At 37.3% G+C, this 16828-nt stretch overlaps 1 protein-coding gene across 4 annotated transcripts in view; it reads left to right on the top strand.

Annotated features, from left to right (window-relative positions):
* Positions 1–16828, top strand: part of Zmym4 (zinc finger MYM-type containing 4) — a 112143-nt gene that overhangs the window by 43814 nt on the left and 51501 nt on the right. For all 4 annotated transcript variants that reach the window (XM_090335257.1, XM_090335256.1, XM_090335258.1 and 1 more), the window contains 2 exons: positions 7789–7873; positions 8104–8359. In XM_090335257.1, coding sequence (XP_090191383.1) covers positions 7789–7873; positions 8104–8359 — 341 coding nt within the window. The remainder of the gene's footprint in view (positions 1–7788; positions 7874–8103; positions 8360–16828) is intronic.

The raw sequence follows: 16828 nt of genomic DNA, 5'->3' as shown, positions 1-16828 counted from the left end.
TGCTGGTGGATCACACCTGTAATCCTAGCTGCTCAGGAAGCTGAGATCTGAGAAGCCAGTTGAGGCAAAAAAAAAAAAAAATCCATGAGATTCCTATGTCCAATTAACTACCAGGAAACTGAAAATGGAACTGTGACTCAAATTGGTAGAGTGCTAGCCTTGAGCAAAACAGCTTGGGACAATGCCCAGACCCTGAGTTCAAGCCCCATGATTGACAAAAAGAAGTCCCTTGGGAGGCAAAATTATTACCACTTTAAATATAGAAATAGAATAGGTGATTATTGAGGTGAGTGATTCATATGAATCAAATTGATGCTCACTTGAACAAGAATTACTTGGTGCTTAGGAGAAGGTAAATTTAATAGGATAGTGATGGTAAAGCTATAGGAATTGGATGGATATAAATACGTGTTGCCTCATTAAAGGCATGTTTGTGAGACTAGGTAAAATTCTAACACTCGAGTTCATCCGACTACATGCCCTTGAAGACTAAAATCAGGGCTGTATGTAGGGAAAATATTGAATATCTTTCCATTCCCTAATGTGGACATAAGAAATGATAATGCGGGGCCTGGAGTGTAGCCTAGTGGTAGAGTGCTTGCTAGCATGCACAAGGACCCGGGTTCAATTCCTTGGTACCACATACATAGAAAAAAGCCAGAAGTGGTGCTGAGGCTCAAGAGGTAGAACTCTAGCCTTGAGAAAGTCCAAGGACAGCGCTCAGACCCTGAGCTCAAGCCCAGGACTGGCAAAAAAAAAAGAAATGATAATGCTGGCAGGATACCAAAAGCATCTCTTTCTTTTGTGTATCAGCCATTGACATGTCTTTGGGCATTGGGAAGATTATTTAATATTACTGTTTTCAAAACAGGTTTCAATAACTAGAGAATGAATATATATATGAATATATTCAGGATATAAGTATAAATATATCTATGTAATATTTAGAATTATAAAATACTGATTATCAAGTTTTATGGTTATGAAGGAGGACATTCCCTAAAGTTCACCTCTTAATTGACTAGACTCTTTGAAATGAAACAATAACATGAGTAGGTCCTAGGTATAAGCTCCTAAAACATTCATTGTGCTTTAACTATGCTGGACCACAATAAAGCAGCCCCAATGTGTACTTTTCCCTGAGCAATTCTTTCTTTAGTCAGTCATGTGAACCTATAGGATCAAACTTTTGATGATTCCTTTATAAATGCTGTAAGGCAATTCATATTATAAACTGCAGGTACTCATTCTTTTCCTCTTGTCTTTTGCCTTCTTCTCTCCCTCTTTTCTTGACCACCTTTTCTTTCCTCTTGTTCCTTCTTTCTTTCTTTCTTTCTTTATTTTTTTAAAGAAATTAATGACAATCATTTTCTTTTCTTTCTTTTTTGCCAGTCCTGGGCTTGAGCTCAGGATCTGAGCACTGTCCTTGCACTTTCTCAAGTCTAGAGCTCTACCACTTGAGCCTCAGCACCACTTCTGGCTTTTTTTTTATGTATGTGGTACCAAGAAATCGAACCTGGGTCTTTGTGCATTCTAGGCAAGCACTTTAACCACTAGGCCAAACTTTATTTAAAGGTATTTCTTCCTCACCACCATTGGAAATCGGTGTATCTTGCTTTTTATTGTGGCATAATGCTTTATTGGTCTTACTCATTCCCAATGGATTATATTTTTAGCCTCAAAAAACATACTATTGGTCTGGGAATTGAGCTCAGTGGTACAGCATTTGCAAGGCATGTTGAAACCCCAGGTTTCCTACCCTGAACACCATAAAAAACAATAACCTAAACAATAAGAAAAGAACAAAGTAAACCAGTACTCTTAATGTCATGAAATTCTGATAATTTTGCAGTTATAGTTAGCCTTTCCTTTTTTTTTTTTGTAGATAGTTTTGTTGTTATATTGTCCAGGCTGGACTTGAGCTTGTTATGCTTCTGCTTCCAGAGTGCTGGTAATACAAGTATGTAACAGTTCATCTGGCCTTATTCTACCTTTTGGATACAGAAAGGTATTGGGCTTTAAACTCAGGGCCTCACACTTGCTAAGTAGGTACTCTATCATTTTGCTACTTGAACAGTCCTTTAGTTGGTTGTTGGTTTTTGAGGGTTATTTTTATTTATTTTTGGGGGGGGCCTGAATGCTGTCTCTGAACTTTTCTGCTCAAGGTCAGTTTATACCACTTTGAGCCACAGCTCTCTACTTTTGGTTTTGGAAGTTAGTTAGACATTAAGAGTCCTACAGACATTCCTGCCTGGGGTGGCTTTGAACCTCAGTCCACAGATCTCAGCCTCTTGAGTAGGATTACAGATGTGAGTCAGCTTATGGTTACCCAGTTTATGGTTATTCTTTATTTATTTTTAATTTTTTTGCCAGTCCTGGTCGTTAAACTCAGGGCCTGAGCACTGTCAATGCAAGAGCTCTACCACTTGAGCCTCAGCACCACTTCTGGCTTTTTTCTAAGTATGTGGTATTGAAGAATTGAACCCAGGTCTTTGTGCATGCTAGGCAAGCACTCTATCACTAGGCCAAACTCCCTGCCTATGCCTGGACCAACTGGGATTGCAATCCTTCTATTTATTCTTACCTTTGACATGCATACACTACTGTATCTAGCGATTGTGCTTCTCTAATAGGTTAGAATTATAGGCATGCACCATTAGAGACCCAGCCATTGCTTAAGGTGTAGTATCCCAACATTTTATGTCCAGATTGGCCTTGAACTAATTCTCCAATCTCTGCTTCTCAAGTAGATGGGATTATAGGCTTGAGCCACCACACCTCACTTTTACCTTTACTTTTGACCATTAGTTACTAGTAACTTTTCTTATGGTTTAATAAAATCATAGTTCTAGTTCATGGTGTCTTTTCAAGTTTTCTTGGTGCTTAGCTTTGTTTTCAGTTCATTTGTTCTCCTTTTAATACAATTCATTTTGGTCTTAATTTCTTTACCATATAAATTACTCAGGTGCTAATTTAATTTGTGTACTTAACTTTTACCCATTTGCTTTTGGTTGTTTTTTAAGTTGCCAAGTGTGTCACTTGTCATCTTTATCCTGAGGTCACTGCATAGCATCATTTGGTTTGCAGTTTCATTTCTTTACTTTGCTCCCAGTTTATGTTACTGTAGTATTTTCTGTAGGCTATAAAATACATATTTATAGTTACAGAAGTATTTTCTTGTAGTACTATATTGCTTTATCCTTCTAACAGCTTTATGGCCACAGTACAGGTTATGTAATTATATTTGTAGAAGAGGGGTCTGAATTTCAAAGAGATTATGTTACTTATTCAAGGCCATTATCAGGAAGAGTCAGTCTGGAGTTAAAATCAGAATCCTTTTTGTTTTTTAGTTTTTCAGTCTTTCTATAAATTAAAAAAGAAAATGAAATAAAAAACGTTTTTTTTAAATGCTTAGAGAGTATTCAAAATAGAAAATTTAAAGAGAGCCAGCATCCTTACTCTTCCTTTCTTTCTCTTTCTCATAGGTTCTGAAAGCTAGATGCTAACCAATACTATGTTAAAATCATGGTTACTTTCTTTGCTGTTCGAAACTATAAAGCATGAACTAATTTATCAGCCTTGTCACTGAAATAAATGTGAATTAGGATGGGAAAGCCAATTTCTTGTTAAAATAGTGAGTAGATACCCATTTAGAAAGTAGAATGAAGTCATCCAAATATTAGGGCCTTCTATTAGCCAGGTCAAGTTAATTAAAGACTATAGAAACTGTGTTCTTTTTTTTTTTTTTTTTTTTAAATGGGTCATGGGGCTTGAACTTGGTGTGGGCGTTATCCCTGAGCTTTTTAGCTCAAGACTACAGCCCTACCCTTGAGCCAAGTCCCACTTTTCCCTGTTTTCTAGAGGTTAATTGGAGGTAAGAGTCTCAGGTCCTTTTGTGCCGGGGCTGACTTTGAACTTTGATCCTCAGATCTCAGCCACTTGAGTAGCTAGGATTACAGGCGTTAGCCACAGCGCCCAGCTAGAAACTGTTCTTAATTTCTAAAATATGGTTTAGGTTATTAAGATGGATCTTTTCCTACAAGTGAAGAAGGAAAGGTAAAAACCTTGATAAAGAAGTTTCTTTTTTTTTTAACATCTTTTTTCTTCTAAAAGTATATGTCTCATCAATCAGGTACCTGCTTTTGGGAATACATTTGTTTTTTGTTAATCATTGATTTGTTTGTCAGCTATTTTGTAAAATCAGTCTTTGTTGGGGAATTCAGATTAACTGAATAGTACTTAAGGTATTATAGGACATTTATACACAATACTTTAAGTAAATATTTTGTTACAAGTAATGTATCCCTATAGTTTAAAGCCTGTCAGGATGTTGAAATTGTCGGCATAAAGAGTAAGAAAACTGACTGGAGACTATTAGTGTGAACTAATAAGCACTCACTATTTCTGGAGTTTTTTGAGATTAGTAATTTGTTTGAAAATCAAGAGGTTGATGAATTGGAGCTAGCTTGGGTAGAATGTTAAGAAGTCCTCCATTGCAAAAAATTAGTAGAGGTTGGTGGTGAGTACCTGCTATCTCAGTTACAGTGGAAGCAAAGATAGGAGGGGATCTCACTGGTTGAGATTGTGAGGCAAAAGATAAACAAGAAATCATGAGACCTTACCAAAAAATAAAGCAAAAACTGGTAGAGGGCTTGAAGTTGTGAGTCAAACCTCATTGCCACAAAAAATAAAATTTTATCTGGAAATTTGCTTTAAAATATTGTATAACAATTTCAAGCAAAGGAATTTTAGGAAAATTTAATGCATTTATTTAATCAACAGCACAACTATGAATGTCTTTATTCAAATGATATCTCAAGTAATTCATGGCGCATTTCTTATAAATGACACTCTTGATCATGACAAGATAAGTCATTTTAGATAAAGAAGTATCCCGAACTTTAAAATGATGGAAACCTTCTGTTAGTAATTACCAGAAGAACACAAACAACTGATATCAGCATTATTATTTAACTCTTGTTGGACTTTTGGCCCAATGCAGGTTAAGGAAATTAAAAGACGGGGAAAGAGGGAGATAAAATGATCATCACTTGCTGTTAAGAATATTTATTAGAAAATGAATATAATTCAGCTGGATGCTGGTAACTTGCCTGTAATCCGAGATGTGAGGATTGTGGTTGAAAGCCAGCCCAAGCAGGGAAAGTTTGTTAATTTGTTTGGAAATTGGGAGGATCATGGATTATTTCCAATTACAGAAAAAGCCAGAAGTGGTACTGCGCCTCTAGTGATAGAGTGCTAGCCTTGAGCCAAAGGAGCTCCCAAGCCCAGAGTCTTAAGTCCCAAGATCTGCCCTCCCACCTCCCACCCCCAAAAAAAGAAAATTAATAGAACTCATAAGAGCTTAGTGAAATGCATGGTTGTATTGTAGCTATATAAAACATAGCGTTGTTTCTATAAATAGTTCCCAGTTAGATAATTTAATGAACAAGATACACTATTCTCAGCTAAAAGTACTATGTAAGATAAAGACTTCTGTAGACAGACTTTTTTTTTAAATGTAGGAACTACAATGTTACTTGTTCCTAAAATGAAGAGTAGATTTGATGTGATCAAATCAACATGTCAGTGATTAGATTTGAAGTTTTGAAGAGAAATAGGTGTGCATATACACATATTACATATATGTTCTAAAAAATAGTTGGAGCAGATGAATGACAAACTATCTTGCAATTAGTTTCATTAAGATAGTGTAACATGGTAAGATTAGTCATGCTGACAGTGATTTGCATAGATTTTCCCTTCGTTAATATTAATATTTTATATATTAATCAGTGACAAGTGGAGCAGTTTCACTTAGTGGAAGAAAAATGCCCAGTTGTGCAGGTTGGCAAGTTATCGGTAGCTGTCCACATCTACCCTACCTGGTATTTTCTTATTTTGTTTTTCTGCCCACTCTCTTGTGCATACAGTTTTATGGAACATTGCCATGTTCAATTATTTATATATTGTCTTGTGAGTGCTTTTGCTCTACTATGGCAGAGTTGAGTAGTTGTGACAGAGACCATATGGCCTGCAGAGTCAAAAATATTTACTATCTGGCCCTTTGCAGATAAAGTTTGCTGACCCCTGGATTAAAGGACTGTATTATAAACAATGAAACCACTTTCTTATTATTTTATTATGGAAGTAAATCTTTGTAAGAGATAGAAGAAGTCACAAAGGTAAAGATTGTCAGATTTTTGGCATACAAATGGATCAGTACATAAAAATTTTAAGTCAAAGTACATATTGAGGAAATGTTGATAAGAAATGCTATGAAGGATGAATGTTGCATTATAATGCAAATAAGAGCAAAGTATGGAAAGACTTACTGTTGTTTTTTCATAGATTACTGGAATAAGAATTTTTGTTGGGAAAATAATCTGTCGTTATGTATAGCAAACTTTTACTATATACCTTTTTAATTAGGAATTCTACTTTAAGAATTAAAGTAGAGTCATCGCATTACTGATTGTATTATGTAAAAATAGTAACTAGAATAACATTGGGTTATAGTTGGATAATATCAGTGCGAGACTATCTGGATGCCAGAAGCAAAAAGATACAAATCATACTGATACTGATCCTGTCTTTATTGAAAGCTTTTTTATGACTTTATTTAAAATTTTATTATAGATTTTTGCACAAATTTTTTATTTAAAAATACTGTGTTAAAACACTATCTTTATTGGAGGTTTGGTTTTTTTTTTTACATTTTATGTCTGAGACTAGTATATTCACCTCAGTCTCTTCTTTATGTAGTCTGATATGTGGGATAAACAATATATATTGATACTTCTCAAACTTGAGTTGTAGTGAATTCCCCACAACAGAGTACATCTGAGATACCACAATGTTCTCGAAATAAAGAGAATTGTAGTATTTTGTAAGCTATAGTGTGAAAAACAGCATCTTAAAATTTAAAAAATTATCACTAAATGTAGCTTGATGCAATATTTTAACTGTAAAAATAGACAACAGCACTGAGTAGTGATCATTTCATGGCTTAAAATATGTGTACGTGCCCTTAAAAAGCATGGAAAGGACACAGTTTAAAACAAGATTTTAGAATTCTCAGACTGCCTAGACCTGAGGGATTATTGGATTCAAATCTTAGAAACGCTGATATTTAGTTATTAGAAATTATTTTGGTGGTTCAGGGCATGCCTCAAGTCCTAAAGCACTTGCCTGGCATGTGTGAAGCCCTGGATTCAATCCCTGGGACTGGAAAATCAAATAAGTTAACTTTGGACTAATGTAATGTGCAAACATTCAAACAAGTCAAGTGAGCACAACATGAGTTTATAAGAAAAGATACTCTAGAATATTTTCAGTTGTATACAGAAACAAAACCTTATCTTTGAGTAGAAGAGGGGGAAAAGACTGGAAAGAAATATATTAAAAAGAATAACAGTGGTTCTTTTTGGGTGATGGAAATTTATCAGAAGTTTTTCCTTTCTACTTGCCTAAAATTTTCTCTAGTGATTGTGTATTACTTTTATAATAAACAGTTACTTAAAATACTGTAATAGCTAAGACATTTCAGAACTGATTTATAAATGTCTGGTAGTACCTCAGGTTAATTAAAGAGCTAACATTCATTTTTTTCCCTCTGACCCTCCCAGAATTTGCAATCTTGTTGTTCATTATAGCTTGCTGTTTTGTATTTCATTAAGTTAATATTGTAAACATTTCCCACCTTTATATAGCAGTAGTACAATGCCTTGAATGTTTGGATTTCTTTATATATTATCTTCTCTGTACTCATTTGTCTTTTCCTTTTTAAAGGAGTATAGTCATGGCCAACAGCAAAAAACTCAAGAGGGGGAACTGAAAATTAGTGCTGTATTTTCAGTCAGTGGCAGTCCTCTTGGTAAGAAACAATTGAATAAATGAATTGTATTCTGAGCAACATGAATGAAAGGAAGTTTGTGCTTGTATCGATAAACTAGGCAGTTCTTTTTGTCCTTTTAGAATGTCTTTAAATTATATACCACATAATTATTGTTGTATTTCAAGACTAGCTATAGTCTAAAAAGAAAGGATGGATACTTAAAATGCATGGTAAAAAGTAAAATTTTTATTTCTTTTAATTTTTTTAAGCTCCTCAGTTGACTACTGGCTTTCAGCCTTCACTGGCATCATCTGGCATGAATAAAATGCTTCCTTCAGTTCCAGCCCCAGCTGTTCGAGTTTCCTGTTCTGGCTGTAAAAAAATCCTCCAGAAGGGGCAAACTGCCTATCAGAGGAAAGGGTCTACTCAGCTTTTCTGCTCTACGCTGTGCCTCACTGGATACACAGTTCCACCTGCCCGCCTACCGCCTCCTCTCACCAAGAAAACTTGTTCAAGTTGCTCAAAGTATAGCAGAATTCTAAATTATTTTTTTGCTTCTTTCTTTTACTGAACTTTATTCTTGGCTGGGTATTATATTTGAGTGTCTGAATGTCTGGATTTTGTTTTGTTAGAAATACCTCATTGTAGGCTGGGAATGTGGCTTAGTGGGAGAGTGCTTGTTTAGCATGTATTCAGTTTCTCAGTACCACATACTTAGAAAAAGCTGGAAGTAGCACTGTGGTTAAAGTGGTACAGTGCTATCCTTAAACAGAAGCTCAGGGACAGCGCCCAAGTCCTGAGTTCAAGCCTCACGACAGGCCAAAAAAAAAAAAAAGAAAGAAAGAAAAGTACAATATTATTTAGTGTCTAATAATGTTACTGCTTTCAGTCTTTCTGGGTGCTAAGAGTTTGATTCTTTCATCTTTAACTATTAAGAAATGATCCCCCCTCTTTTAGCCACAGGGCTGGAAATCAGGGTTTAGGCACTGTTGTGGAACTTTTTCTTTCAAGGCTAGTGCTCTACCACTTTGAGCCATAGCTCCACTTCTGGTTTTCTGGTGGTTAATTAGAGGTAAGGGTTCAGGACTTTTCCTACCTGGGCTGGCTTTGAACTGTAATCCTCAGATGTTAGCCTCTTGGGTAACTAGGATTAATGGCATGAGGTACCAGTGCTTGGCTTGAGTGATTTTTAAATCAACTCATCTTTGTTAGTGGAGATACCTTATGTAATAAAATCTATGCATTTAAATTGTGTTAACATGCATTTTTTGTAACTATATAACAGATACTAAGTCCAACTAATTTTTTGTTTCTAATATAACTAATTTTTTGTTCTAATATAACTGGAATTTAGTATTTTTAAACTTTAAATGACTTCTACTATGTATGCTTTCATCTTAATATCTCTGAACTACTTCATATTGTCCACTACAATTTTGGGGGGGGCAGTTGCGGGACTTGAACTCAGGGCCTAGGCACTGTCCCTGAGCTCCTTTTGCTGAAGGCTAGTGCTTTACCACTTTGAGCCACAGTGCTACAGTTTTTGAATAGTTAATTGTAGATAAGAGTCTCATGGGGCAACTTTCTGCTCAGGCTGGTTTCTAATTGCCATCCTCAGATCTCAGCTTCCTGAGTAGTTAGGATTACAGGGAGGAGCACTAGTACCTGGCTTCCATTGCAATTTTACTAACCAAGAAGGGGGTCTGGGCACTGGTTTCTCACATCTGTAATCTGAGCTGCTCAGGAGGCTGAGATCTGAGGATCACAGTTCAAAGCCACCCCACATAGGAAAGTCTGTTAGACTCTTATCTCCAATAAATCACCAAAAAACTGGAAGTTGGGATATGGCTCAAGTGGTAGAGCACTAGACTTGAGTGATAAAAACTAAAAGACAGCAACCAGGTCCTGAGCGAGAGCCCCAGAACTGGTACCCCCCCCCAAAAAAAAAAAAGTTAACAAAAAGCATGAACCTGACAAACTAGGACAAACAAGGGTCATCTTGATATAGTTGAGGAATATCAAGAGCATTCTAAAATAATTTTATGTGGTTATCATTAAAAATTATTGAAGTTGGGGCCAGGAGTTTGGCCTAGTGGTAGAGTGCTTACCTAGCATGCACAAAGACCCAGGTTTGATTCCTCGGTACCACATACATAGAAAAAAGCCAGAAGTGGTGCTGTAGCTCAAGTGGTAGAGCACCAAAAGAAAAAAAAAATTAATGAAGCCCATAAAGGGGTGTGTGTGTGTGTGTGTGTGTGTGTGTGTGTGTGTGTGTGTGTGTGTATTGTGCGCTACCCTTTCTAGGTGTAGATAGTGAAAAAGATTTTCCTGGGGCCGGGAGTTTGGCCTCGTGGTTAAAGTGCTTGCCTAGTATGCATGAAGACCCGGGTTCAATTCCTCGGTACCACATACATAAAAAAAAAAAAAAAAGCCAGAAGTGGTGCTGAGGCTCAAGTGGTAGAGCTCTAGCCTTGAGAAAGTCCAAGGACAGTGCTCGGGCCCTGAGCTCAAGCCCGAGCTTGGTTAAAAAAAAAAAAGATTTTCCCTTGTTTGCTTTAGTTAGCCAGGAGACTAAAATCACATTTGAATGTGGTTAGACATTTTCCCTGTAAGGTGGTTGGTTATGTACACATCCTTCTGTAGCTTATTTCACTTAAATTAAGTAATTCTCTTATTGTATAATAGTTTAAATATATTTCATAATTCATGTATCCATCTGTAGATTAGAAGTTTGTATTTTTATTTTGTCACATTGCTACTGTTAAAAACAAAACAAGCCGGGCAGGGTGGCTCATGCCTGTAATCCTAGCTACTCAGGAGGCTGACATCTGAGGATCAAGGTTCAAAGCCAGCCCAGGCACAAAAGGACCTGAGACTCTTATCTCCAATTAACCTCTAGAAAAACAGGAAGTGGGGCTTCGCTCAAGGGTAGGGCGGTAGCCTTGAGCTGAAGTGCTCAGGGACAGGGACAATGCCGAGTTCAAGCCTCATGACCCACTAAAAAAAAAAAGTAGGGCTGGGAGTTTGGCCTAGTGGTAGAGTGCTTGCCTGGCATGCACGAAGACCCGGGTTCAATTCCTTGGTACCACATACACAGAAAAAAAGCTGGAAGTGGTGCTGTGGCTCAGGGTAGAGCTCCAGCCTTGAGGAAAGCCCAAGGACAGTGCTCAGGCCCTCAGCTCAAGCCTAGGACTGGCAAAAAAAAAAAAAAAGTAAAGCACCACATCTCTAGCATTAAAGCAATTGCATATAAGCCTGAGGTTCCGTGATCATTCATATTCACAGCTGCCAAACAACCACCACCACAACACAAACCCCACAACAGAAAGAACCTCTGCATTTGGGTGGGACTACATCTTTTAAGATTTTATATATTGAGTATCCTTAATCCAAAAACCTGAGTCAAAAGTGTTCTAAAGTATTCTTTTTATCTCTTGGTGTGTGTGTGTGTGTGTGTGTGTGTGTGTGTGTGTGTGTGTGTGTGTGTGTGTGTGTGTGTGTGTGTGTGTGTGTGTGTAGGGGGTCTAGTAATGTTCACATGTAGCTGAAAGATACCTAGAAAATTGGTCAAAGGTGAAATTTTATTATATTGTTGGGGGTTTTTTAGAGGAAGGTAACAACAGTTTGAAGACTAAATTCAAGTAGTCTATTATATGGTGACAAGAAAAAATATATATATATGTATAGTTTTGGGTGGGGGAGTGCTTGAACTCCTGGCCTGGGCACTATCCCTCAGCTCTTCAGCTTAAGGCTGGCACTCTACCACTTTGAGCCACAACACCGTTAATTGGAGATAAGTGTCTCACGGACTTTTGTGAGACTGGGCTGGTTTAGGATTACAGGACTTAGCCACCGTTGCCTGGCTCATATTCTTAAAAATTACTGAAAGTGCAGGTAAAGGATGTATATGTAAATTGGCTAGTTTAGTCTTTCCATGAAATCTATGTTGTGTATGGTTAATACAGTATTACCCATCACTGTAAATAAAAAAGCCCCAAAGGTAGTCTCTTTTCTTATTTTGTTTATTGTAATAAGACCATTATATAGTAGATATTTAGTGTTTGCTGGGGGAATTATTTAAAGACCCTAACTTTTTTTTTTTTTTGCCAGCCCTGGGCTTGAGCTCAGGGCCTGAGCACTGTCCTTATACTCTCTCAAGGCTAGAACTCTACCACTTGAGCCTCAGCAACACTTTTGACTTTTTTCTATGTATGTGGTAACGAGGAATTGAAGCCGGGTTTTCATGCATGCTAGGCAAACACTCTACCACTAGGCCAAACTCCCGGCCCACTTTTTCCTTTTGTTATGAGGCTTGAACTCAGGGCCTAAATGCTGTCCCTGAACTTTTTTAGCTCAAGGCTAGCACTCCTACCACTTTCAGCACCACTTTTATTTTCTAGTGGTTAATTGGAGCTAAGAGTCTCCTGGACTTTTTTGCCTGGGCTGGCTTTGAACTGCAAATCTCAGATCTTAGCCTCCTGAACGGCTAGGATTACAGGCATGAGCCACTGGTGCCCAGCTTAGGACTCTTTTGAGAAAGGCTATTATTATTTTGTTAGAATTTTAAAAATTGTTACTGTAAAGGTGACCTACAGAGGGGTTACCATTTCATAAGAAAGGTTGAATTGACAGTATCACCTCTTCCTTCACCCTCTCCTGTTTTTCTGTCCTGTCCCTGTCCACAAGTTGTATAGCTCATTTTCTTAAAAATTTTTTTAACTTTTATTGTTATTATAAAGGTAATGCACAGAGGTTTACAGTAAGGTAATGAGTATATTTCTTTTTGGGCAATGTTACCTCTTCCCTATTCTCTCCCAGTTACATAGTTCATTTTCAACATTGTGTCTAGTGAGTACCCTCTGCTCTTCTATTTCTGTGTCTTTATTTTCATAAAGACAGATAAATGAACAAAGAAGATCAAAGGAAAAGAGCTCCATTTCCTGGAGTTCATTTTGATGAATATCATTTTGAATTAGAGGCATAGAGGCCTTGTATCTTTGTGTTCCTCCCCTAAGAGTACCTTCTTTTGTCTCACTGTGTGTCAGTATCTGTAGAGTTCTGTATAATTTATCATGTCCTGTTGTACTTTAGATCTTTCTGCATATGAGAGAAAACATGCACATTTGTCTCTTGAGTTTGGCTTACTTCACTTAACATGGTTTGTTCTAGTCCATCTGTTTCTCTACAAATGACATATTAGAGAAAAGCTATTACTATTTAGCAATAATTATAGTACAATTATATGATTTCTATATAATGTTTTAAGTATTTTTCTATCTTTAATTTCTATATTTAGTATACATATTCTTAGATTGTAAATTGAGTCAGATTGGAAATTGTACTAATACTTTTTTTTCCTGCTTTCTATTTTGCCATGAAATACCAAAGAAGACTCACATAAGTTTTAAACTGTATACTCCCTTTAAAGCCATTATGCATGTTATTGTCACCTAAGTTTATTTTGCTACCCTGGCCTCTGGTATTTCCACAGCTAAGATGTTATTTATCTAATGATTTTCTTTCGTTTCTGCTCTGTGTGATGTGGGTCTTATGAATGCCAAGCAAATGCTTTCCTGTGGACCACATCTTCAGCTCTTACATATTTTCTCCCTCCTTCTCTCCCTTCCTTAGTACTCTTTTTTTTTTTTTTTTTATAAAACCGAGGGCCTCACACTTGAATATAAGCATTTTACCACTTGGGACAAACTAGTCCTTTTTTTTGTTGTTGTTGTTTTTATTTTTTTAGTTGACAGTACTGGAATTTGAACCTGGGGCTTCACACCTGCTTGGTGCTGTCTCTTGCTCTATCTTTGCTGAGTTTTTTTTTTCCTGGTCATGGGGCTTGAACTCATCCTGAGAGCTGTCCCTGAGCTCTTCAGCTGAAGGCTACCACTTTACCTTGGAGCCAAGCCTCACTTCCCAGTTTTCTAGAGGTTAGTTGGAGATAAAAGTCTCAGGTTGTTTTGTGTCCTGGCTGGCTTTGAACCTTGATTCTTAGATCTCAGCCTCCTGAGTAGCTAGGATTACTGGCATGAGCCACCACTCTTGCTTTTTTCTGGTTATTTCAGAGATAAGGTCTTGCCTTGGGCTGAGACCTATGCCTAGAAGCAGTCGGCCCATGTTAAGACTTCTCGTTATAGCTAGGATTATAAGTGTGTACTACCACATCTAGCTTTCCATTGATAAAGAATCCTGAAAACTTTTCTACCTGGGCTGCCCTGAACTGCTATCCTCCCAATCTCAGTTTCCCAGTAGGTAGCGTTTCCAAGTCCCTGGGTTTGGTTCAGGTATTTTTCAAATAGCGCTTGTACAAATAGCTCTTGTACCTTATCTGTTGGCTGGGCTTTGACAGTGAGTATCCTGTTTATACTTTCCAAGTAGTTTGGATTACAAGTAGCAGCTACAATAACCAAACTTTATCTTTTTTTTGCCAACCTCGAAGCTTGAACTCAGGGCCTAAGCGTTGCCTTGGACTTTTTTCCTCAAGGCTATTGTTCTACCACTTGAGCCACAGCACCATTTCTGGCCTTTTCTGTGAATGTGGTACCGAGGTATTGCTAGGCAAGCACTCTACCATTAGGCCAAGGCCAAACTCCCGACCCCCAAACTTTATCTTTATGATAGAATTTTACTAACTTTTTTGCTCAGGCTGGATTCTTTTTTTGGTCATGGGGCTTGCACTCTGTTCCTGAGATCTTCAGCTCAAGACTACCATCCTACCCTTGAGCCACTTCCCGTTTTCTAGAGATTAATTGGGGATAGGAGTCTCACAGTTTTGTAGGCTTTGTAGTGCCTGGGCTGACTTTGAACCTTGATCCTCTGATCTCAGCCTCTTGAGTAGCTAGGATTATAAGGTGTGACCCACTGCACTGGCTTCAGGCAGGATTGTGATCTCCCAACTTCCAGGTAGCTGTGATTGTAGTTGTGGCCGCCATAACCAGCCCCCATTGATGCTTCTGTAGTAGTTTACATGTATTGGCTTCAAAATTATTCATACTATAAATCTTAACTAATGTTTCTGTGACAGTATTCTATAAATCGTTAGTCTGTTTGTCCCAATAACTGTGAGCTCTGTGAACACATAGGAGGGCTGTGTCCTGACTCACCTCAGGTAATATCTGGTTCAGTATAAGTGCTCAGCAAATACTCCTCTGTGAAATACTTTAACTGTATTTTTTTGGGGGGGGTCTTCTTTTTTGGTGTTGGGGATCGAACTCAGGATGTTGCACTTGCTAGGCAAGAGCTTTGCCTCTGAGCTACATTCCAGCCCTCCTCTGTGAAATACTTTAAAATCTAGTTTTTAGAAATACAGGAAAGGGAAAAATGCAGGAAGAAGCACATTCTGGAACAGATGAATACCGTATCCGGTGTTGATTTTCTATTATTTACTATTACCTTTTTTGAGGCATGTTATTATTTGTCAGTATAATCTGTTAATGATGTAAGATTGAATATAAGCATAATATTAACTTTATGGGTATGTACTTATAAGGAAAAATATTTACAGTATTATGCTAATTTGAAAACTTGAGTTTTGCAATTAAGCTGCCTTGTGATTTACTTTAGAAAGACTGATTTGGTGGTAGAATTAGAACTGGAATGGTGGTAAGGAGTTTTAGTCTTAATTGCCTTAGAAGAGTAGTAACACATAACAGTGTTGGATTTTATAATCATGCTAGAATATATATTGTATACTTGAAAATGTTTATTTGCTCAAAAATAATATCTCTGGTAGTTTGCTAGATGTGGAACAGTGTACCTGTAATCTTAGCACTCTGAAGGTATAGGCAGGAATATTGAAAATAGAGGCTATCCTGAGCTCCTTAGCAAGATTCTATCTTAAATAATTCAAGGCCTGGAGATGTGGCTTAGTGGTAGAGTGCTTGTCTAGTATGTCCAAAGCCTCAGGTTCTATCCCCAGCACGATGAAGGAAGAGAAGCATCCAGTAATGGCTTGTTACAATTATTAGCTTTAGGGGCCAGGAGTTTGGCCTAGTAATAGAGTGCTTGCCTAGCATGCGTGAAGCCCTGGGTTCGATTCCTTGGTACCACATACATAGAAAAAAGCCAGAAAGTGGTGTTGTGACTCAAGTGGTAGAACTGTAGCCTTGAGAAAGCCCAAGGACAGTGCTCAGGCCCTGAGTTCAAGCCTCAGAACTGGCAAGAAAAAAAAAAAAAGGGGGTGTGGGGGGGAGGGAAACGGGTACCAAGACATGTGAAAGGGTATCAATGTATGTGAATTAATGCACCTTCTATCTGGCAAATATCATGTAACCCTTTTACTAATTACAATAAAAAAAAAAAAGAAACCAAAAAAAAAAAAAAAAAAGAAGAAGAAGAATATTATTAGCTTCAGGAGTGTGACCTAGTGGTAGAGAGCTCACCTAGCATGCACAAAGCCCTGGGTTTGATTCTCTGGTATCATATACACACAAAAAGTCAGAAATGATGCTATGGCTCAAGTGGTAGAATGCTAGCCTTGAGACAGTGCAAGGACAGTGCTCAGGTCTGGCAAAAAATTATTAGCTTACAGGGGAGCATTTTCTCTTTACCTTTCAGATATGTTCATAGTATATTCCAGTTTCTTTTATTCCCTTTTTCTTGCCCCTTTCTCTCCTTCCTCAATCGCTTTCTACGGTTTTCAGTTTTTTTTAAAAAAAAGACAATTTAAATATATGTAATCCCACCTACATTGAGTAATAATTAGTTCAACTATTTCTTTTTAATCCTTGTGGGATACTAAAATCTTACAATGGTTCTATGAAGTAGCGGCTATATTAGTTCTACTTTACTGAAAAGTAAAACTATTTAAGACAATATAAGTTTCAAAATTTAAATTTCAATTCCCTTTCATTATATAATTGGCTCTGTTTTACTTGGTTTCTTTAAAACTACACGTAAAATAATTAAGAAAAAATTACACACACACACACACACACACACACACACACACACGGACGGACGGACTATACTGTGACTTATTTTATCTCTTAT

This window comes from Megascapheus bottae, chromosome 6 (genome assembly GCF_031878675.1).
Source record: "Megascapheus bottae isolate mThoBot1 chromosome 6, mThoBot2.hap1, whole genome shotgun sequence".
NCBI lineage: Eukaryota > Metazoa > Chordata > Mammalia > Rodentia > Geomyidae > Megascapheus > Megascapheus bottae.
The sequence above is the reverse complement of the archived record's forward strand: the minus strand, read 5'-3'. Positions and strand labels throughout refer to the sequence as shown.